The sequence below is a fragment of the Chelmon rostratus genome, chromosome 12 (assembly GCF_017976325.1).
Source record: "Chelmon rostratus isolate fCheRos1 chromosome 12, fCheRos1.pri, whole genome shotgun sequence".
In the NCBI taxonomy this organism is placed as follows: Eukaryota; Metazoa; Chordata; class Actinopteri; order Chaetodontiformes; family Chaetodontidae; genus Chelmon; species Chelmon rostratus.
The window spans coordinates 26,401,489-26,423,922 of record NC_055669.1 but is presented as its reverse complement, the minus strand read 5'-3'; the positions used below and the strand labels follow the sequence as shown (position 1 = coordinate 26,423,922).

The window sequence follows — 22,434 nt, the reverse complement described above, 5'->3', positions numbered from 1 at the left end:
ATTTAGCAATAATTCTTTTCAGATTAATGATACAAAAACTTAAATCACCTAATAAACATGAAGGAATATTTACAAAAAGCCAGGAAATGGCAGTGTTCTGTATTTTGATTGGACAGCGGTAAGGTGTGAGTTCCCAGCACAGGATCCCTCAGATCCTACCAACAACCTGTCCATGGCTGCAACTACGCTTTTATTTTCATGATTGAACTGTCTGCCAATCATATTCTTAATTAACTGATTTACTGTTTGGCCTAAAAAATGTGAGAAAACAGCGAACAGTGACGTCATCAAATGTCTTGTTTTGGCCAACCAACAATCCAAAACCTAAAAACATTCATTTTATTAGTGCAGAAGAATAAACACCAACAAACATTCACAAGTGGAACCAAAACTGGAACTGTAGCCTAGTCGGTTAAACCGGCACCTTACAGCACAGGTTGGTGTCATACTGACTCTACCCCCATGCTGCCAAACAGAGACAGCTGTATCCTAAAATAGACATATCGGCTGTAATAGGACACAATTACTATAGAAAGTTTTGCTTACTAAAAGCTGTTTATTGGCCAGGGAGGATAACCAAACTGATGTGGAATCAGTGGAGGAGGCAGCAGCGGCCTTTCAATCTGTCCCGCCGCTCACACTGAGGCTTTTTGACTTGGCATTGAGTTCTGTCTGTTCAACATAAACTACAAGCGTTCAATTAAGTTGAAGGGAAGGAGAGCACCCACCCATATTACCCAGTCACCTGTTTCAACCCCAGTTCAACACATCGTATGGATGAGCGGGAAAAGCACCAAACAACAACAACACAATCAGGCAGAAAACCAACAGAAACACAAACAGAGAGGTGACGCAGCGTCTCAACACTTTCGACGGGACAGAAGATCATTAAAAGCACTGAGAGCAGAGATGGAGGCTCGTCTCCACCTCTCAGGAAGAGCGAACACGTGCACACCTTCAGATGAAAGGTTTGGAGCTGGAATAGAAAATGTTTCACACAAACAAACAAACATGATGTTGCGTTCGCTGCTCCGTGCTGAAGCAGTTCGTATCAAACACACCGTGGTGATCATAAAAGCGTCTTCAGTCATCATCCTGTAATGTTTTCAGAGGTGTGATCTATTTTTAATATTCTCTATTTTTACTGGAGGCTGTTCTGAACCTTAACATTAAAGACAGAAGAGAGCGTGGTCAGTGGCGGTCCACTTCCTGTCCTGTTTGTCACCCCCCAGCCAACATTACACTGGCGCCTGAACTGTGATTGGTTACCGACGGTCTGTCGCTCTCTGCTCCGCTCTTACCTCGATGCTGGTGCTAAGGCTGGGCAGAGTGTCCGAGGTCACCGTTGTGCTTTGAAGGCTGGAAAAGTCCCACAGGTTGACGGGTGCCATGGGATCCGCCGCCTTGGAAGACTCCACCCATCTCTGACTGTCCAATAAGGTCACTTCGTAAAATTCCTGGATATCTGAGACGACAGAGGACCAGACAAAGTTTCTGATCAAACAAAAGAAATCAAAGAGGTCCCACTCTGACATCACATTCATGAGCTTTTCAATGACCCTCATTTGCTGACACTAAGCTGGGAGATACATTTCAAAAGCATCTTGTCACATTACTTCTGACAATCTGTACACTAAACTATAATGTGGAAAAAAACATTGTTATGAGCAAAAGTCTCTTTGTTTCACTCGATTCACTGCTCTGCTTCAGATATGGCCGCTGCTGCAGAGGAGCTACAGGCTGTGAAGCGTGGAGGCTTCACACACAGCTCAGAAGATCCAAACAATCAGCTCAGGTTCAGGATCAGAGTCGCCAACTCAGCATCTGACCAAATACTGTCACCGTCTGCCGTCTGTTCATGAGTGATGCTGCTGGATAACAGACAGAAAAGTGTTTCTGCACAACACTATGATGTCAGAGTGACGCTGACCTTTGACCTTTTGGATATGAAATGCCATCACTTCATCATTTCATCCTCCAGCCGCGGCTGTGGCCCCTGCAGAGGCACGCAAACTGCTATATGACTGAACCCCCCAGAAGTAAACGAAGGAAGGACAGAGCACAGGAAATATTTGAGATGGGAAAGCAGAATAAGGGGCAAACGGTGACTCACTTTCACTGCAAACAAACTTTTATATCTCGTGCTGGATAAGCTGAAGGCACCTTGTTCTCCTGCTTCACTGCTGATGCTCTCTTCTGTCGTGTTCTTCTAGTCTTACTGACCACTCAAAGGTCCAGCGTTCACCCATTCAATCACACACTCCCTCACCACTGGCGCAGCGATTTGGAATAATTTGGGGTTCAGAATCTTGCCCGGGGATACGTCGACATGCAGACTGGAGGGGCCGAGGACTGAACCAAAGCCGTGCTGTGGCAGAGCGCGACACCAGGGACGGTCTTTAATGTATGTAAGACTATAGTGTAACAGTGTTACATGTGTTTTTAATCATCAAATAGCTTCGCTCATTCAGTCCATCTATGCCAGGCTAATGCTATAAAAAGCCTCCAGGCCAGCGGCCACATTCAACATGCGTTTTATTTTTGGAGGGGCGCTTACAGTGAGCGGAGATCTAAAATAACCGAGGCTTCCTCTGGCTCGGCGCGGCAGCTGAACGCCGCCTGGCGCAGATGTTTAACCATCAGATCACCACTACAAATGACACAGTGGCCCACTCATTAGGTCCTCATGTACCATCTACAGCACAAACAGCACAAACAGCACAGCAGCTCTGCTCTCATGAAGGTTAAGACGTTCAGTTGTAGTTAGAGGACTCAGTGTGTTTGTTACTGGATACTGTTCTACTGGACTGCTTATACTGAGGTGTGTTAGGGTTAACCCTGACTATGTACACATACATATCTGTCATTGATCAGGTATATCTAATAAAGTGGCCATGCTGGTTTCTAAACTGCAGAACGATTTACCTGCAGATATTTAAGGTGAGTTTATCTTCTGCAGTTAGCTTAGTTCAGTTAGCAGCAGGCTCAGCAGCAGCATATCTCTGCTCTGTTTCACTTCTGATAACAGCTGCTTTGTTTCACCTGTAACCACACCCAACGATGATGTCACAGTGTCCTGGAATACACCTGTACATCGCTGCAGCCAGGCGAGAAGAAAACCACTGGAGGTCAGGATTTACAGGGGGTGTTGATTTCCTCGATCCTCAAACTGCCTTCTGAGAACAACATTAGCTGGATAAGAAAAACGATGATTTCAGCCTGCTAACAAATTAGCATGTTATCTTAAATATGAGAATGATTTCTATAGGTAACGACGTGTCTTTGTCCTGCACATGCGTACAAACTCAGTTACATTTCCTCATTAGCAAAACACATGTGCATCAGAACTAATGAAGAAAGAGGATTTAAACTGAGTGTGAGGTGAGCTCAATATCCATCATCCACAGGAGAGGGAGGGGCCTTTTCTCTCAGCTTCACAGGTCTTTGCTTCTCACTAGAAGCATCTGATGATAAGTTCACACTCAGGACTGTCCATGCAGGTTCATCCTCAGCAACAGTTGAACCCAGTCGGGAACTTTTTGTGCTGTTTAGGAGGACTTCCTTCAGCTTCGCAGTAAAAGCCAAACATGTCTGGCCGACGCTGCATCGGTGCCACGTGGAGCTGCTGCAGTGACTCCACTCTGTAATCTGTCTGGTCTGGTCTCTTCTGACTACAACATGATCAGAAATACATTCAGACCCACGATCCCGCTCACAGTCACACAGCAGACGGGTCGGCGTGTTGGCTCAAACCATCATATTTATACCAGCGTGTTTCATGGACCGGCTTATTTTGCACTAAATACTCCAATATAACTGACATCAGCTGCAAGAACAAGACTTTGTTATCAGCAAAGAGGAGCCAAAACACTGAAAACAGGCCCAAACAAAGATATAACTTCTCACTGTTATCATCAAATGTTATGTAATGCACTTTGACGACTGAAAATAGCTTCAAATATCAACAGAGTTCAGAAGAAGCTGATGTAAGAGCTAAAAATATCAAGTTCCCTGTTCTCTTCCAAACCCGTCTCATTGTTTTTTCTCTCTTCATAATAACTGTATTAATTCTGTTTTCTGTGTTTCAGCCGTAACAGCAGGACTCAGCCAGTCCACCAGACACAAATATCTCCACGGCTGCTGGATGGACTGTGCCGCAGACATTCATGTTCCCCTGAGGACGAATCGTAATGACGTCAGTGACTGTCTGACTCTTCACTGATTGCCATCATCAGATCAGGTCAACATCTGAATGTGTCCAACACTTTGGTTTATAACCAAATACCTGCAGAGCTGATGACGTCCCCATTCACCTGTTTAGTGCTTATTAACAAATGTTAGCAGGCTAACACGCTAAACTAGGTTGGTGAACACGGTAAACATTCAACCTGCTGAACATCAGCCTAGCATGCTGTTGTTAGCATTTAGCTCAAAGCATCACTGTTCCCTCAGGACAGAGCTGTTAGCACGGCTGCAGACCGTGAGTCTTGTTGCTGAATCAGCAGCCTGAATCCACCTGAATGGACAACAGGGACATGAAGGTGAGTCTGGGTCAGACTGAGCAGGCCTGAGGGGGCAGACTGTAAAGTGTGAGATAAGGAGCCTGCAAACGGAGGAGAAATAACAGCCAGACACCTGAGGGAGTGTCAATTTAACTTCTACCAACCAGTGGACTCCTGCCCTGGAGGCTGCCGGGTACAGCACCCTGAGAACTGATCTTATTTGATGGAAATGTGGTCAGCAGTTGAAGCTGTACAAGCATTTACAAGACAATGTTAAACTGTGTCTGGACCTGAGCAGGACACTTCTCCTGTAGTTAGATTAAACTGTTAATAAACACAGTTAATGGTGACAAGCTCAGGTGGCTAATCAATTCGTAGTCAATTAACTCATTTTATCTTTACAGGTTACAGCTTCTCAAACTGAGAATTTCGTGCTTCTGTGCATGAACATTGCTGCTGCAGTGCAGGACGCTTCCCTGCTGTTAGTCTGAGCGTCCTCGAGGGACGACCTTAAACACAGCGCCGTATTGACGTCCCAATAAAAAGGGACCTCTGCGGAATTGTGGGAGATCATTTTACAGTGAAACTAGTGATCTGTTTCCAAAGTTAGAGTTTAATGTTTGACAGCAGCACTGCAGTTACCACAGACGATCACATACAGGAGGGAAGGAGGACAGTCCCACCGCCTTTTATATTCTGTTCACTCTTTAGAAAGCCGAGGTCGCTGAGAGGCTCGTAGTTTTGGAGCTGAGACAATGAGTTGATTAAGTGAGCAGTCGATCAGCAGAAAGTTATTTGGCAACAATTTCATTATCGACTAACTGCTAAAGTTATTTATGAGGCAGAAAGTTCAACCGTCCTCTGGACCCAGTTTCTTTGTGCCGACGGTGAGTTCTGACACTTCACTTCCCTTCAGCTTCCAATCAGAAGTCATGTAGCATCACCTACAACAATGCAAACAGACAACAACAGTTATACTGAAGAAAACAGCTAAAAATAATGACTATGAGGCAAGATCAGAAGTCACAGGGAGAGTCTCGTGGGCAGTAAGCTGTGCTGATTTCAGCAGCGTTTCTACGACGTCTGTGTGTTCAGACTGAGTTTTGAGTCTAAGAGGAAGAGGAGCATGCTGACACAAATCCTTTCATGTTCATTCATTTGCATGGGGAGCAGAACATGTGTACAAACTAATGAAGTATTTAAAGAAAGGTAGAATATAGAGGCCCAAATACGATATTTACACAGTAGTATGGACCAAAAGAATGAAAGGAACCATAAAGGTGTGTTCAGTTCACTTATTTTTGACCTTCAACAGATCAGTCAACAGATAGCTGGCGTCTCTAAACAGAGCCAGTGACTGATCAGAGAACAGCGCTTCCTGTCAGAGCAGACCGTGATCATATTAACCAGTTAGACGGCCGAACACAAGAGCTTCTGTGATACAGTCTAATAAAAGACCACACCTATTTAGACTGCTGTTGCTATCAGAGCAGCAGCTGAGTGGAAACATCCAGGATAACACGTAGAACAGGAACTCACCGCACCCACAGTGTGTGCACAGGTCAACGATGCACATCAAACACTAATTTCATATTCTGAACCGGTACAACAGGAACTGTCAGGTTGAATCTCAGATGTAAAATGCCTACACACAGACAGTTATCAGTTAACAGCTTCTCAGGCTTCGAGGTCTTAAAAACATGGTCAAGTCTCAAAATAACCTCACAGCAAACCAAAGAGCGGGAGGGCGGAAGGTTTCTACACCTGTTCAATAAATGACACACTACATGCAAATCAGACAGAAGGTGCTTTTTTAGGTAGAGCTCAGCTAGCGTCCCCGTGCTAAGCTAAACATGTCCATCTGAAACATCTGACTCTGGAGAGGATGTCTAACACTGTCAGACTTTTGTCAGACTGTATGACTTTTAAACTTGTCACTGAAGCAAAAGATGGAAGAAACTAAATCTGCAGCTGTCAGAAGGTGGAGATGACGGAGGTAGAGACCGGAGGTTTGCTGCTGTTTAATGTTTTAAATGCGTCTCTGGGACATTTCAACACAGAGACAGACTAAAGATCTTTACATCTGACTGAACAAATAAAGAGCCGGCCCATTAACAAGCCACTCTGATCAACACACCAACACTGGCTCCGTTTCATATCCTGGTCTACTTTGCTGTTTGTAAAGTTGAAGTCAGTAACACTTCCTGTAAACTTTTCACATTAAAGGTGTAACAGGAAACGGCACGAACATGTCATTTGAGCTGCTGGAAAGCTTTTTATGAGCTTAACCCACAATGAAAAAAACTGCAAAAGTGGGTGAAATTATAATGAATGAAAACATTATTGTTGTTTTTACACTGTGGTGAGTGTGACATGACTCACAGTGGAAACTTTATCAGGTAAACATGGAGGAAGTGTTGAGTTTGTATCAACAACACAGGAGCAGATCAGAAAACTGGGAGGACTCCGACTGAAATCTAATCAGAAAACAGGAGAAAACAGGAGAAACTTCTCTCTAACATTAGCCTGTTTCAAACACAGGCCTGGTTCTCTCTGCTGTTCAGCCGATTGTTGTCTCTGGAACACCTGCAGTCACATTTCGCTTCTCTGAAAGGACCCTGACTGGTTCTGGATCAGTTTCACAACAGAATTCAAATCCAGTCTCTTCAGCCGTCTTGTGTAAAATGACTTGTACTAAAACAATCAGTCGATTAAACAGCTTTTTGTTTTGAGATTTAACTGGGAACTATTTCGATACCCGGTTGTTTAAGTCATTCATGTAGCAGCGACATGAAGGACTCAGCTTTTCTGGACCTGCGGCAGCACCAGCAGTCAACGGTTTGGTATTTTGGTGGCCACAGCATGAAAATAGTGTTGCACAACCAAGTGGCTGTTTTCACTGGAACCAAGCTGTTGGTACTTTGGTAGAAAGAGAGTGAATATCTATAGGCCACATCTGTTCCTGGTACAAGTCACTCCACTGGCACGTTGGTGATTCAGTAAACGAGAGAAAACTGAACACTTGAAAATGGAAACAGAGTCATTAAATCAAACATTCGCCTACAGGACATGAATTTAAATCAACTTGAAAATAAACGTTAAGTAATGAATGAAAACTTTCATAATTAAAATCATGAATTTGGTGTCGATATCCTAAAAAAACGTGAAACGCTGTGTAAATCAGAAATAAAACCAGAACGCAATGACTTGCAGATCCTTCTAGAATCAGAGACGAGATATTTATTGGAACTGCTGAAGTTTATATGTAACTTCATTTGCTGACTGCTGAACTTCAGCCCGGAGGACACGACGTCCATGATGTCCAAACATAATGTGAAAGGTGGACTCGTCAGACCACGGCACACTGGCTGTTGTTCATATCTGGCCTGAAGTTACAGCTGTAGAGTCAGTGATGAACTGCGTGTTCCCAGCCCATGTTTTAATGCAGCGCCGGATCAGCGTTGGTTTTAGCCTCGTCCCTTACGTGCAGAGATTTCTCCAAATTCTCTGAATCATCTCATCGCATGGACTGTTGATGGTGAAATCCCTAAATTCATTGTGAGTGTGCGTTGAGAAACGCTCTCAAACTGTTGGCTCACAGTTTTTCAGACAGCGGTGAACCCGTTTACTTGTGAAAACGTCTTTTGTTGCTCCAATAAGCCTCAAACGCGGAAAAATCCGTGAAGCTGATGAGGTCTTTGCTCTGTTTTCAGTTGAATATACGTCAAAAAGGAAATTATCACACATTTTACTGCAGAAGTGAAAGTGAAAGTGAGGTTTTGAGCTGCTCGTGGCACTAAAGGTTATTATAAAAGTGATTCATCATCTGGGACCATGAATGTCTGCAAGCTAAAAACTGGTTCCAGCTTCTTCAATGTGACATTTTAATGGGTTTCTACACATTATGTGACCATAAACTGAATCTTTTTGAGGTTTTGGACTGCTGGTCAGTGAACATAAGATGTCACCTTCAGTTTTTGGAACTTGTGAAGGGGATATCCTCGACATTTTTCATTAATTTTCTTATATTTGATACACTTGACGATCACTTAAAGAAAACTAATCAGTAATTGCAGCCCTTGACCCTCAGGTCATAAATCCCGGCCAGCCAAAACACACAGTTCAGACACACTGCAATTAGAGTAACATCCAAATCTTCAGGGCTGAAAACTGGATGTTGATTTATCACATAGAAAAGATTCAATTGATGCCATCTGTTTCTGTGAGAGGAATCAGGCCAGTCTGAACTGAGAATGAGAAGAAAAACAGAAAGTGAAGCACACCGCTCTCTCTCTCCTCCTCCCTCTCTCAATCAGTTGGGGGGGGGGGATTATGGACTGGGGTAATCGTCGTGTCCACAGAGGGATTACACTGTGCTCTGCTTGCTGCAGACATCTCTTTTTTGGGGGGGTTTGGCAGATTGGAAACTGTGTGGCAGAAATGTACTTTTCATCAGAGACACTCAGATGCTGGGACGTCAGGGTGAGCGTGACAAACGCACCGAGGCCTGGGACACACAGAGGGACGCCGAGCGCACATGTTAAAGCAGTTTGACATGAAACTGTTCCAGGCAGAGTCAGTCTGACAACACTAAACTAATTATCATTTAATATGAGGAGTCAAAGCTGACGTGAGGCAGGCTGAGGATCCCATTCTACAACTTACTGGCTTTTAATGGAATCACACCGTCACGTTATTTGTTGCTTACATATAAACTTATATGTTATATACATTTGTTTTACATGAGCTGAACTGACACAAGCTGCAACAGGACATGAAACTAACAGAAGTGATTCCTTTGAGCGATTTTAATTCCAAAATGAGAACACTTGAGACTGACTCCCTGATTTGTACTTGTTTTAACTGAATTGTTTTTATAATCAAATTGAAATTTTTAACTTTGTAACTTGTGCTGCCACTTGGCCAGGACGCCCTTGGAAAAGAGATTTTTAATCTCAGTGGGCCAATGTTCTTGGTAAAATAAAGGTTTAATAAAAAAATTAAAAAATATAAACAGCATCAAAACTGGAAAGCAATCTTAATAAAGTCCAACTGAAATAAAATGAAAATGAATGAATCAACCATCATAGACTGCAGTGACCTTTGTTTCCACTGGTATATTTTATTCTGTTGCACATTTCACTTTTATATTTTATTGTTTATTGTTTAGTATATTTTATTGCCTTAGTATATTTTCCATTCTGTTATATTTTTAATTGCTTTTACGAATATTTTTATTGCATGTTGGTTTATTTTATTTTATTGTAGTTATCTTATTTTATTCTTTCTAATCTTCTTATCCCTCGTACTATCTGTTCCTAACACGGGGGTTGCAATGAAAATTTCATTGACATGCGCAAAGACAATAAAGACTCTTGAATCTTGAATCTTACACCTCACTTTTATTTGGCCAAAACTGTAATCAGCACATCTGTGTGTGCGTCGGTTTTAACCGCGTCAGTATAAAGTGGATGAAGGTTTGCAAAATGCTAATGTTAGCGTACTAAGCTACTTGCTTATGCTTTGAGTCGAATACAAAGTTAGAACGATGGGTCCGCCCACAACATTTTAAAGAGACAACATCGACTCTGACAACGCCCACTCAGAAGGCGAAGACTTCTTCCACAAACAATGAGCTTGTTGTTATCTTCAGTTCATGTTGTTAATGGTTTCCACTTTCCTCCCACTGTCCATCATCCATCAACAACCGGCAGCCTCACAAACCCAGACGACACCTGACGCGTAAATCTAAACCAAAGAAATCAATCTGACGTGACTGTGCTTTGAGCAGCAGAGAAACCACACAGAAAAAAGGATGAAGATGGAGAGAGAAGGAAACAGGCCACTGAGTTCACACTGATGATCTCCACTCATCTATTAGTGATGAAGATGCTGAGAGGAGGAACCTGAACTGGATGTTTGCAGGATGAACAGAAACTGAAGGAATCGAGCCATCGCTGTTGTCTGGTTATGAAAAATTTCCCCCCATGAACCAGACTATGCTCATATTATTCATTTTATAGAGTTAAAAATATAGATGTATACATGCATACACAGACAGATACAGATGTGCGTGTGTGTGCGTGTGTGTGTGTGTGTCGGTGTGTGTGTGTGTGTGTGTGTGTGTAAGTGAGACTGAACAGTCAATACATTGTATTTAATGCAGTTCAGGCCCATCAACAAATATTCTAAATTCAAATAAATAATTGAATTGCAAACACATCCAGACATTTGATGGGAAAATTAAAACCGGACTGTGAGTAACAAGCAGCACCACTAATCTCTTGTTTGGTGAATTAAGCTTATTTCAGCCAAACCACAGTTGGTGATGATTGTTGGAGCACTGAAAGAAGGTTTTGGTGAGTTTTATTTTGTCTCTATCAAATTTGAATGAAATGTGTTTCACAATGATAAAATTGCTGTTTCTGTAAATGGAGTCTGGTGGCTTTGGTGAGAGCGATATAACAGCTGTTTCTGGTTAAACTGGAGGGGTTTCAAGGCAGCCTGTTTTCCAAAAAACATGGGAAAACAGGGTCCATAATCAGATAACACGTGACCAGAATCTCTCCTGTTTGTCCAGGACACTGACGTCTTCCAGGACATGTGGACCAGCACCTGCAAACTCGCACAACATTACTTTGCCTGAAAATGAAACATGCAAATAATTCAACAACACAGTATGGGACATTATTCTATTTGTTTATTTTGTAAGGTGTAGGTGTGTGGATCTTTTTAAAAGACATGTCTATGTTGAAATAAAATACAAGTTGTATTGGTGTGCTCTCAAGAATAGATGAAGGGGGTTTTAGGTTTTTTTTTTTACAAGGAATATTGGAACGAGTCACCAAGTCAGCGCCATCAGTGATCAATAAAACTGTCAGTCAAACAGATAGGGAGGCAAAACTATCTCAAGTTCAAATGCTAATTCAACAATAAGCTGTGCTCTCTGCTCCAAAACCAATATGGCAACAAAAACAAACAAAAAAAAGACACATAACAACTAAAAGTTGGCAAACTGTGAACTCAAAATGTAATAACTCCACATCTCAAACCACTGCAGACAAAGGATAAAATCCATCTCCCTCAGGATCAGCTCCTCTCTGTCCTCACCCTGACTTCCCCTGAAGGAGAGACGCTGTGGGCATCAGCCCAAGGATTGGAACGTGGTATCACCGTCACATTGAAGTGTTTCTGTCAGCACACGCGTCCTGAACGGCGGTGGCATCTCTTACTGATCCTTAGCAGTTTGATTTCAGACTGCAGCAGAAAGCACATTACTGAGACATGTAGGTAAAGTAGTAGCACCGCTTTGTTCAGCTCTTATACCCGCCAAAACTGAGACAAGGGTGGACAAAACTGGCCAAAATGACGTTCCAATGCTCCTTGTACACACAGGTTTGAACCATTGGCATCTATTTCTGCCTATGAAGTCCACACACACCACTTTCAACATAAACATGTCTGTCTCACTGGAGGTGTTTGTTTCTGCCGCTGACAGACTCAGACTGTTATAATAAAAGTCTGACAACAGTGTAGAAAGGACCCCTGCATACCTTTATGTTTAAGAGTAAGATTCATTTTGTTTAACCAGAAACAGCTGCTATACCGCTCTCGCCAAACCCACCAGGTTCCATTCACAAAAACAGCAATTTTATCATCGTAAAACACACTTCCTTTAAACATGACAATTTAGTTAATTTAAACCCTAATCTGCCTCTATACCTGCCAAAGAGCAGTGATTCCTAACACGTCTCTGGGGGTCATCAGGTGGTTACCTCCCTTTAACAGTGTTTCGCCTACTTAGTCCCACGACACCTCCAGGAGGCTAGGCGGTGAACTCCGGCGTCCCAGAGTCACCCCCCCCAATTGCCAGTTGACACTGCTCCTACACAATCCAAACAGCACTGCCACGTTCAGCTGACCCAGAGATGCTCCAGGTAGTGGCCAGTACCGATGCAACTATTTAGCTAATGCTAGTGCTAAATGCTAACCACTAACTGCTAAGAAGAACAGAAGAAGACAATACAGTACAGATGCTACCATTTAGCTAATGCTAATGCTAAATGCTAATGCTAACTGCTAAGAAGAACAGAAGAAGACAATGCAGCTAGATTCACCTACCATTTAGCTAATGCTAATGCTAACTGCTAAGAAGATCAGAAGAAGACAATACAGCTAGATTCACCTATACTGTTAATGTTAACTGCTAGATGCCAATGCTAACTGCTAAGATGCTATCATACTACCACCGCTTTAGCTATTGTTAGCCGCTACCATGCTACCACAGGCCTAGATGCCACATGTAACTGCCAAGTGCCGCACTACCATCATCTACCCCTGCCTCTCACCAACTGCACCAATAAAAGTGGGGTGTGGGGATGCAAACCCTGGTTCGGGTAGGGGGTAGAAAGTAAAGAGGTAGAGTCAAAGATGAAAGTAGGGATTGGATACAGACCCTTGTTCGGGTAGGGGGTAGAAAGTTTAGAGGGTGCTGAAGGTGGAGGCCTAATCCACAGACTAGATTTAACAGCCTCTTCTAACATTTCCTTCAAGAAGCAAACAGAACAGGAAAACAACCAAAAAAAGAACAAAAAAAACAAGTCGACTCTGTATCTTACAACACAAAACAAACTCAACAAAACCTTCTAGGTTCACCTTTCACTAGTCCAACAATCATCATCAACTCTGGTTTGGCTGACATAAACTCTTAATTCATAGAATCAGGAGAAAAGCGAGAGAGACGGTGGACATGGAAGAAGCAGCAAAAACAGCCTGTGCAGGAGGAATATTTTCACTGAACATTTTGCCAGGAGAGATTTAAATATGTCAGACTTTAACAGATTTTCCTGTTTAAAAAACAGACTGCTGTGACTGCTGTCTGTGTTCAGTGCAGCCGCCGCGGCGGTGCTGCTTTTTTCCACAATCAAATATTAATTTTCACAATTGAATCTTTTTCTACAATTCAAAATGTTGGTTTAAAGCTCTAATACTGACATAATGTACTTCATCAGAAAACCCACACATACCAGTCCAACAGTCAGTGCACCACAGGACATGTCTGACAATACAGCAACACACACATACTGACACAGCAGAGGAGCTAACACCAAATTCAAAGGGCTAACCAGCAAAATAAACTGTAAAGCAACACAAACGTGTAAAAATTTAGAGGCTCTAAATTTGAAGCCAGTATCAGTCCACAGTTGAGATTCAGTTTTAAAGTGGATCCTGCTTTGTACTGATCCTCAAAATAGTCTGAAGTACAATGATTAATGCTCACATAATGATATATCTGTTAGCCTGCGCGTTGCCCAGTTGCTGTAGGGAGATTTCCATGGAGTTAATCCACCGGGTCTCCTCTTCCTCGGATGGTCAGAGTAGATGAAGACCTTTGTGTTGGCTCTTGCAGCAACAACAGATAAATTAGCATGTGTTGCTCATAATGTTGCCTTCACATCTTCCTGAAGAGTCAACAGAAAGTAGTAGTTACTCGATGTAACTCCAGTTCTGAGAGTATGTGCGTAGCCTTCTACCTGCTTGTTATCACAGCCACAGTAAAGCACATTATCTTATTACGGTGATGACAGTTTTGCAAAATCCATGTCGTGGCAGAACGCGCCACCAGTTATACTGACAAAACCAGTACACCAACCAGCCCTAACACACTTCAGAAGATTTTAAAAAAGGACCTGCAGACAGACCGTTAACCTTTGATGGTGAAGCACTGAGCTTCACTTTTACAGGCAGACAGCTGAAATAGTGCCAGACGCTAAGTTAGACAGTCAGCCAGTCCTGGGAAACTCAAACAGATCAGACCACATTCCTGCTGCTCGGCGTCCGTTAACCCTGCAGCAGCGTCTCGGTTTACTGTGGTACCGTTAGCTGGCAGCGAAGTGACGCCTCGCCACAGAACACACCGCTATGATCTAAACTCCACACAAACACTGACGAAGGCAAACCTGCAGGGCGACTTCACAATAACTTACGGACATGTTCCCTGTTAAATAACTGGATCATATGTTCTATTGTACCCGTGAACATGATTCTGAACCAACTTAATGTGGGCAAAAGTGAAGAATAACAAGGACATGTAGTCATCCCAACAGAGGATCATCACTTCACAATCAAATGGGTCAAATACAGCATATTTCCACTTGTACCCTCACTGGTACGTCTTTGCTGCCCAGCAGACGAACGGATTGACACATTACTGAAAATCTGAGGGTGAAAATATTGTGCAAACCACAAGTCAACCTGCATCTGTCATTGACTTTCATCTTAAATTTAAAACATAAGAGTTTTCCTTCTTGTTTGTTTACAACAGAAAAGTCAACCCCAGTAATTCTAACGAAAACAAAGTCACCTCAGGTCTTCATCATGTTATCGTCTTTGAATTTACAACAAAGAAACTTAGAAATCAGCAAGGTATCTTTTTAAAGGACGCCAACCAATCAGCAACCAGCAGGAAGAACACTTACACCTGTGAAGACAGGAAGTGGGATGCATAATCTCACTTGCCAGCTGTTTCAGGGTCGTTGGACAAAAACATTCTGTGAGCTGTTGAACACAAACACGATTAGGGATGGTAACTGGTTAACTACCATGAATATCTTTGACAGTTAACGCAAGTCGATCTACAGGTAAATTTGCATAAACACGTGGCCATCACCCAGTTGGTGTGCTGAACGGCTGAGACCCAGAGGACGAGGGATTCAGAGAGCTGGTTCAGGTGTGTGTTTGCCATCGAGAGCTACTACGAAAAACACTTTGAGGAGAAGAAGAGTTGTTGGTGATTGTTGGACCAGTGTAGCGTCATGTTGTTCAGTTTTATTTTGTTTCTGTCAGTTTGGATGAAACGTGTTTTAACAGTTGGTGAGAGCGACATAGCAGCCGTTCCTGGTTAAACAAAATAAAGCGTAAATAAAAAGGTACCTCTGCAGGGATCCTTTCCATACTGTTCTGATCTAATCTGAGTCTGTCCGTGGCAGAAACAAACACTTTTAGAGGACGTACTTTGCTGGTGCCAAACACCTGGAGGGATTACGCTGCAGCCGGTTTCACGGCTGCCGGCTGCAGCGCTCCCGCTCAATACTGAACCAATTTCAAAAATTTTATGTTGTTGTAACATAATAGCACAATAACACGGGGAAATTGGGTCCATAAACACAGATGATATTTGACCAGAATTTCTCCCATTTGTCCAGAACACTGAAATCTTCCAGGACATGACTGACTGGGACATGCAGTCCAGTGTGATCCTCAGCCCAAAATTAGCCGGGTAGTTACCGTTTAATGGCTGCCGGGCCGTGGGAAGCAAAATTAACCAAAAACTTCAATTAAATTGGCTAATGAGGGTGTACATTACACCAGAAAAACTTAATAAATTTAACATGCAGATACCTGATTTATGCAACAGATGGAGGAGATAAGGGTACGTTGTTTCATCGTCTATGGTCCTGTACAAAAGTAAATGAATTTTGGGAAGAGGTAAGAGCCATATTACAGGAGATTTTATCAATCGAGTTCGATATGGACCCTAAATTATTTCTTCTGGGCTTATATCCTACAGGTTTGAACACAGATAGCTGTCAAAAGCTCTTCATAAATATAGGAATATTACAAGCTAAGAGAGTCTTTATGTTTACCATTAGAAAAAATAACTTATACTTTAAAAGATAAGCAAGAAATGTTTCAGAAAGTGTGTGTGGTTGGGGGGGGGGGGTATATTTGGTATATCAAGAACAAAGATTTGTCTAATTTGCTGAGCGAAACTGGGACAACAGAAATCCTCCCAGTACAGGACCACGATCAGGAGCTGCACTTTATTTTTCTTTTCTGTTTCTTCTTTCACCTCATGGATTAAATGCTGATTTTGAATGTAGCTAATGTCTGTTTATTTGTTTGTTTACTGTTAAATATGTGTAACCTTGATATATCTGCACAAAACTTCAATAAATACATTGTTGTTTTTTTTAAAAACTTCAATTACAATGTAGTTGGTACATGTGGTGTAGTGCTTTTTTGTGTTGCACAAACAGCCGTTTAATGTGCAGATTCCACTCATACCACTATTGGTCAGGTCCCGTCGTGCAGCCTCTGTATATGCACACAATACTTACTGATGCTTGTTTGTGCTTTTTGTTAATGATGCACAGTTTCGGAGAGACTGGTATGCTGTTTTGTACCAAGAGGACACGACCACTAAGCACACTATGAGTTTGTGGAGAGTTTGTTGGGAAGGCCTGATGTTGCCTCAAACAAACAGTAGTAGAAAGTGAGGTTTACTGTGGAGCCTTTACTCATGAGAAAAACTAATGATCTGAATCCTCAACAGGTTTCTGGTGTGAACCAAACTGTTTTAAATCCCGTCTACAGGACACATGAACAGGACTGACACACTCGCCCACTAAAGCCTTTAATGCACTTTCATGCTTTTAACTACACGGTGTGTATGTGCACAATATCTACCCTGCAAATACTACGTTCCTTCACAGTGTTGGGTATGTGTCTTTAGAAATTAACCCTAAACATCCACAAGATGCATCCAGCCCATGAACAGTGGGAGCATCATACCAGGATGTGAAGTAACCTCAGCAGCAGATTCTGCACTAAGCACAACAACAATGGAGGACGAAGGTCTGACGATGAGCTCAACATGAACCTGCAACCTCTTCAAAACCTTGCATGTTTAGTCGTGTTTCGTTACCTTCTCGGGATTACTCAAAAATTCAAACACAGCAACACAACACACACCTTTTGGATGAAAGGCGAAACATCTTCCAGGCACACACAAAATACACGAGTTGATGAGTCGTATTGCCGCTTGAACATCACAAGGCTGAGCTGCTCTACAATCCATAAACTCCTCTGACTGAAAGTGGGCATGTGGCTTTGCAGTTAAACAGAAATCTGAAATCAATAAGGGTCAAACTGCTGCACAAATCAGACATTGGCAAAGGTGTCAATCATCTTGCATTCCTCCCTTTTATATTCTGTTAAATCTTGCATAAAGCCACTCAAGCCACTGGCGTGTAGCTTGAAATAATGCAATATTATACCTGCTGCTCAGTGCTCTTACCAAAACCAAAACCTTAATGCTTAGTCTGTTTCTGACTGTGTGCTTTTCAAAATTCTTTTTACTTGTTTTAATTTATTTTATTTATCTGTTGTTTTTATTTTCTTTGTTAAGCGCCTTGTGCTCCTTTTGGATGTTGGAAGGCGCTATAGAAATAAAGTTTGATTGATTGAAAACCTTTTTCAAGTTTGGAAATATTAAACTGGTTATTCAATAAAATGATTTTTTTAATTGAACAAAAGTACAAGCTGTTGAACACTAAACACACGCAGTCGTACTTAAAAAATACAGACTGAAACTGGCGAATTGATTATTCAAATTATAAACTGATCTGATCAAAGGATAATTCAGTGAGATCATGAAGCTGATCAAACGTTACATGGTGGTATACACACATACTACACACTACATCCATGTCGACGTGAAACTCCTCCGGACCCCTGACGTGTCCTGTAACACATCAGCTTCCTGCTGCGGCTCATCTTTTCAGGACTTCAGCAGATTCCTCCAGAGCTTTTTCTTTCTCCCAGACGCCGCTACTGTTTGTGTTTCCTGTGTGCTCTAACTCTCGCCCCCCGGTCGGTGACACCAACGCACCGACAAACTTTATGACCTCTCGCCCCGCTGCGACCGCTCGCACGGAAGAGACAAACACGAGGAAGGCCGCGGCCACGATGGACGCCTCTTTCCCACAAACACGCCGAGGACGGAGAGGTCGGCGGCAGCTGTTAACACACCGTCGGTTTACTGACATTTATTGCACGATGTTTGACCTTCAGTGATGAAATCAGTGGTTCAACATTAGAGACGTAGAGATTAATCAATACAAGAGTCAGAGCTTCAGCTCAGACAGAAACTGGGAGGAAGATAAGTATCAACACAAAAACTGATGTTTCCTTTGCTGATTTGCTTCAGTCTGGATCTTTGACTGCATCTTCATGTATGTATGTGTCATCTGAGAGGGGGGGTACACACGAGTATCGCACATATGAACTCGGCTCATGCACATGGCAATTGGATCACATAAGAACCTTATCAGACTTTTACGAACAGCCCCTTGTTTTCAAGGATTTTTGGACCGTCTTGTCATTATTTAAGGACTTTCCATGCCTTGGAAGCTGCGTGACAGCGCTCCAGGATTTTTCCAGGATGTGTGGGGACTCTTCGTTAAGTGTTTTCAGGATCAGAAAGAGCCGATCATACCTATGAGAGCCTGGAAGAGGTTGCTCTGGAAGATGTCGATGACCCTCTGGATGGATTGTCGGAGCTGCCGGTCCTCGGCGTGCTGCAGCTTGGCACGGTACTCCTCCAGCAGCAGCAGGGCTCGCTGTGCATCTGGGCGACAGGAGGAGGAGGAGGAGGAAGCAGAGATGACAACGACTAATGAAAACTGAACTGAGATGCGATGGCAGCAGAGCGCAGCTTCAGCCCAGCAGACGAGCGGTGCGCTGGTCTGAATGAACAGCTGCAATAACCCTGCAGTGCTGAAATACTGAGCTACGCTGCTTCTATCCAGACCAGGCTGTAATACTTTAACATTTACTTCAATATATTAATACAACCAAACATGAAGCCGTTTAACACTGGAGTTAGGTTTAACAACAAGAGGCCTCCCCCCAACAGACATTCAGCATGAAGGTCAGTGGATCAGTCTCAGCACAGATGAAGTGTCAGGTCAGATTTGGGTTAATAAACATCAAAACTTCTCATTCTGCTGCTGAAAAAACTAATTCTGACCAAACGGCAATTAAAGGAAATTGGATAAAATGCTGATGTTGAAATGAAAAAGTAATAAATACACATCCAAGACTGTTTAATGACTTTTAAGACCTGATATTGGTTTAAGACTTTTTAAGAACCTGGACAAAGAGATGTGGAGAGAAACAGTAAGTGGAGCGCTACAACGAACCTTTATTTTCATTATGAATAAATCTGCTGCAGCAAAAAGAGAAACATGTCCATCATGACTTCAGAGTCGGTGCGATGTCTTCACACACAAACACATTTAGTTTGCTATGATGCAAAACAAAGAGAAGAAGCAAAATCTCACGTTTCAGAAGCTGGAAACAGAAAGTTCAGCTATTCTGCTTCAGAAATAGCTTCAAGAGATTAATCGTTTAGTAAAAGTCCTTCTTGAAGTCATTTTCTGTTGATCGACTAATGGATTTACTGAGAAACCAGTTCTAATCAGAGGACCAGTTCTACTTAGAGGACCAGTTCTACTTAGAGGTCAGTGGATCAGGCTCAGCACAGAGGGAAGCATGAGGTCAGCTTTGAGTCACAGACCATCAAAACTTCTCATGCTGCTGCTGAAGAAATCCACCATTTAACACCACGACAAGGCTGCTTCAGTTGTTTTGTACTATTGCACTATTACTTACTTTTAGCTAATGAATATAATTTTCTATGCATTTCTGTTAATTATTAAAATCCTTTCGTTTTTTGGTGTTTTTCATGGCTATGCATTGATATGCAGCTCTCACTGTTGACTCTTCTTCAGGTTGAATGTTGAGGAACTCGCTTTGGGCTCCTGGAACTTGTGCTGGGCATATTTTCTTTATACTTTATCGACTAAACAAGTCGTTGGTTAATCAAAAAAAAAAATCAGGTTAAATGAAAATAAACGTTAGTTTCCTCCACGACCTTTAAAAGAGGGTCAAATCGTGTCTTGCAGTAAACTGAAAGTGACCGTTTTAGTTACAACTAACACTTCTCTGAACATGAACTTAACTAAATAAACCAAATAAAACTGCAGGATAAAGCAACAAAGCGCAGACATTCAACAGATAATTTAACTGATGGGAGATCGATCAATCCTTATTAAATTACTGATTAAAACACGGTGAGGTTTTTCCTGTTTTCACGTCATTTCGTGCACTTTTGCTGTTTTGGTGAAACCAGAACCAAAAACGGATCACTCTGTACTCTGGGAGCGTGTGGTGGTCATTTTTCATCGTTATCGATACTCTATAGCCAAAGTGATCGATCAAAAAAATAACGACGTGTCAACTTATCATTAAAACAGTCCGTGCATGCAGCCCTGCTTTGCCGAACAGACTCAGCAGATCCCAGCAGATCCCAGCAGATCACAGGCCCAGTCACAGTGCTGTAGTGATGCTCGGGGAGTTTAAAGATAATTAAGTATAATTAGGTTTCTGTTAACTCGCCGTTTGGCGCTTTAGACAATTTTCACGATAAAAGCACAGAAGTTGATTAATGTCATAAATCTAAATGAATATTTCTTAAACTTTCCGGCTAACCCGCTCGCAGGACGCTGTGGTGACTGCTGAAGACCTTGTAAATATTTTATTAATATTAGAGTTTATTTTTAGTTGGGCTCGTCTCCAGACAAGGTGCCCCATATACAACTTGGTTAGCAACAGCGGCTAACCGGCTAGCCCTACTTTAACTCACTTTACCTGACCGGCACGGCACGGCTCAGTAAGGCCGAAATAAGCCGTGCGGACCGTCTTTAGGTCGAGTCCTGTCTGTTACTGTGTGTCCGTGTTTGTTGGACGGTTGTCTTTCTTCATACGAGGCTGCAGTCTGACTTTCTCCCAGCAGGCAGCGGTTAGCCGTGCTAGCTTGCTAGTTAATACGTGAAGTGAGAGCGGCTTACCTTTCTTTCTGACTGGCATGGTAGGGTCTGGCTCGGCTCGGTATGGAGCTACTTCTGTGCTAGCCACATACACTCCTCACACGGGGCGGTTTTTATTGATTATTCCGCCGGTTAAACCCCGCTGTCACCGCTCCAAGTCGGCTGAAGAAAATCCCTCCACGACGACACCAAGTTCCCCCCCGAGCCAAACAAGCCCCCAAACTAACTGTCAGGGGAAACTGACACGTCCAGCGAAAATAACAAGACAAAGTCCGGAGGGAGAGCGAGCGCAAACAGGAGTCCCGGTTTAAAGTAATATCACAGAAAGCCAGCAGGATCCAGCAAGAGGCTCCGGGGAGCGCCGTCCGCTACCGACTCTCCGTGCTGTACTTCCCCGCTCGAGAGGCTCGCTGCCCCGTCGTGCACCGCGCAGGCTGACCGCAGCGGCTCCGCTCGGCTGGAGGAAAGTGGGAATCTAGCTTTCAGTCAGCGGGAGCTGCCGTGTGCCAAACTCCAAGCAAAAAACACTCGGTTTCCGTGCAGGCTGAGCGCCAGGCGGTGCATGCATGCGCTGACCTGCTGTGGTGGAGGGGGATGATCGGCTCCGGAGCTTTGGTGGTTGTTCAGAAAAAAACAAAACTTCAAAGTCCAGCCTGGTGGCACACCTCAACTCAAGCCGTGCCAAGTCCACACAGATTTATCCCGCACTGGCACGCACACTTGTGTATTATTCCCTGCACAGCCTGCGTTGTGCATTCGTGTCAAACTTCTCTCAGTGTAAATCCCTCCTCTCTTTTTCTTCAACTTCCTCTTTTCTCCTCCTTCTCCTCTTTTCTTCCTCCACTTCTTCCTCCTCCACCTCCCCAGGTCTACAAATTCCAAACTTTCCTCCAAAATGGCGTCTCCCAGAGCTGGATATGTGAACCATGTGATTTCCAAAAGCCTACCCCTCCAACCTGCCGCCCAATCATGCAGCTCACCTACAGGACCGAGGAAGGAGAGGAGGGTGAGGGTGGAGGAAGAAAAAACTTTTGAATTAAGAGAAGAGGAAGGTCAAAGTCTGAGAAAAGAGCGGACGAGACAGCAAGAGGAGGGGGAGGAAGAGGAGGTGGAATTTGAAAAAAAGCAAAGAAGGGAGGAAGAAAAATTCCAGGATGAAGATGGAGGAAAGATGTAATGAGCATAAAGGGAGAGGACGAGGAAGGGGGGGTGAAAGATGAAGGAAGAGGAGGTGAAAGATGGACCAGAGGGTCAAATAT

General features: G+C 43.1%; 1 protein-coding gene across 9 annotated transcripts in view; it reads right to left on the bottom strand.

Moving 5' to 3' along the window:
- Positions 1–22,047, bottom strand: part of LOC121615279 (discs large homolog 1-like protein) — a 119,487-nt gene extending 97,440 nt beyond the window's left edge. For 4 of the 9 annotated variants that reach the window (XM_041949564.1, XM_041949565.1, XM_041949566.1 and 1 more), the window contains exons 1-3: positions 21,197–22,046; positions 18,781–18,912; positions 1,302–1,465 (exon numbers count right to left, since the gene is read on the bottom strand). In XM_041949564.1, coding sequence (XP_041805498.1) covers positions 1,302–1,465; positions 18,781–18,912; positions 21,197–21,215 — 315 coding nt within the window. In that variant the 5' untranslated portion in view covers positions 21,216–22,046. Of the gene's footprint in view, positions 1–1,301; positions 1,466–18,780; positions 18,913–21,196 lie in introns of all 9 variants that reach the window. The other 5 variants (XM_041949560.1, XM_041949562.1, XM_041949561.1 and 2 more) reach the window with 2 other exon arrangements.
- Positions 22,048–22,434: the final 387 nt, after the last annotated feature.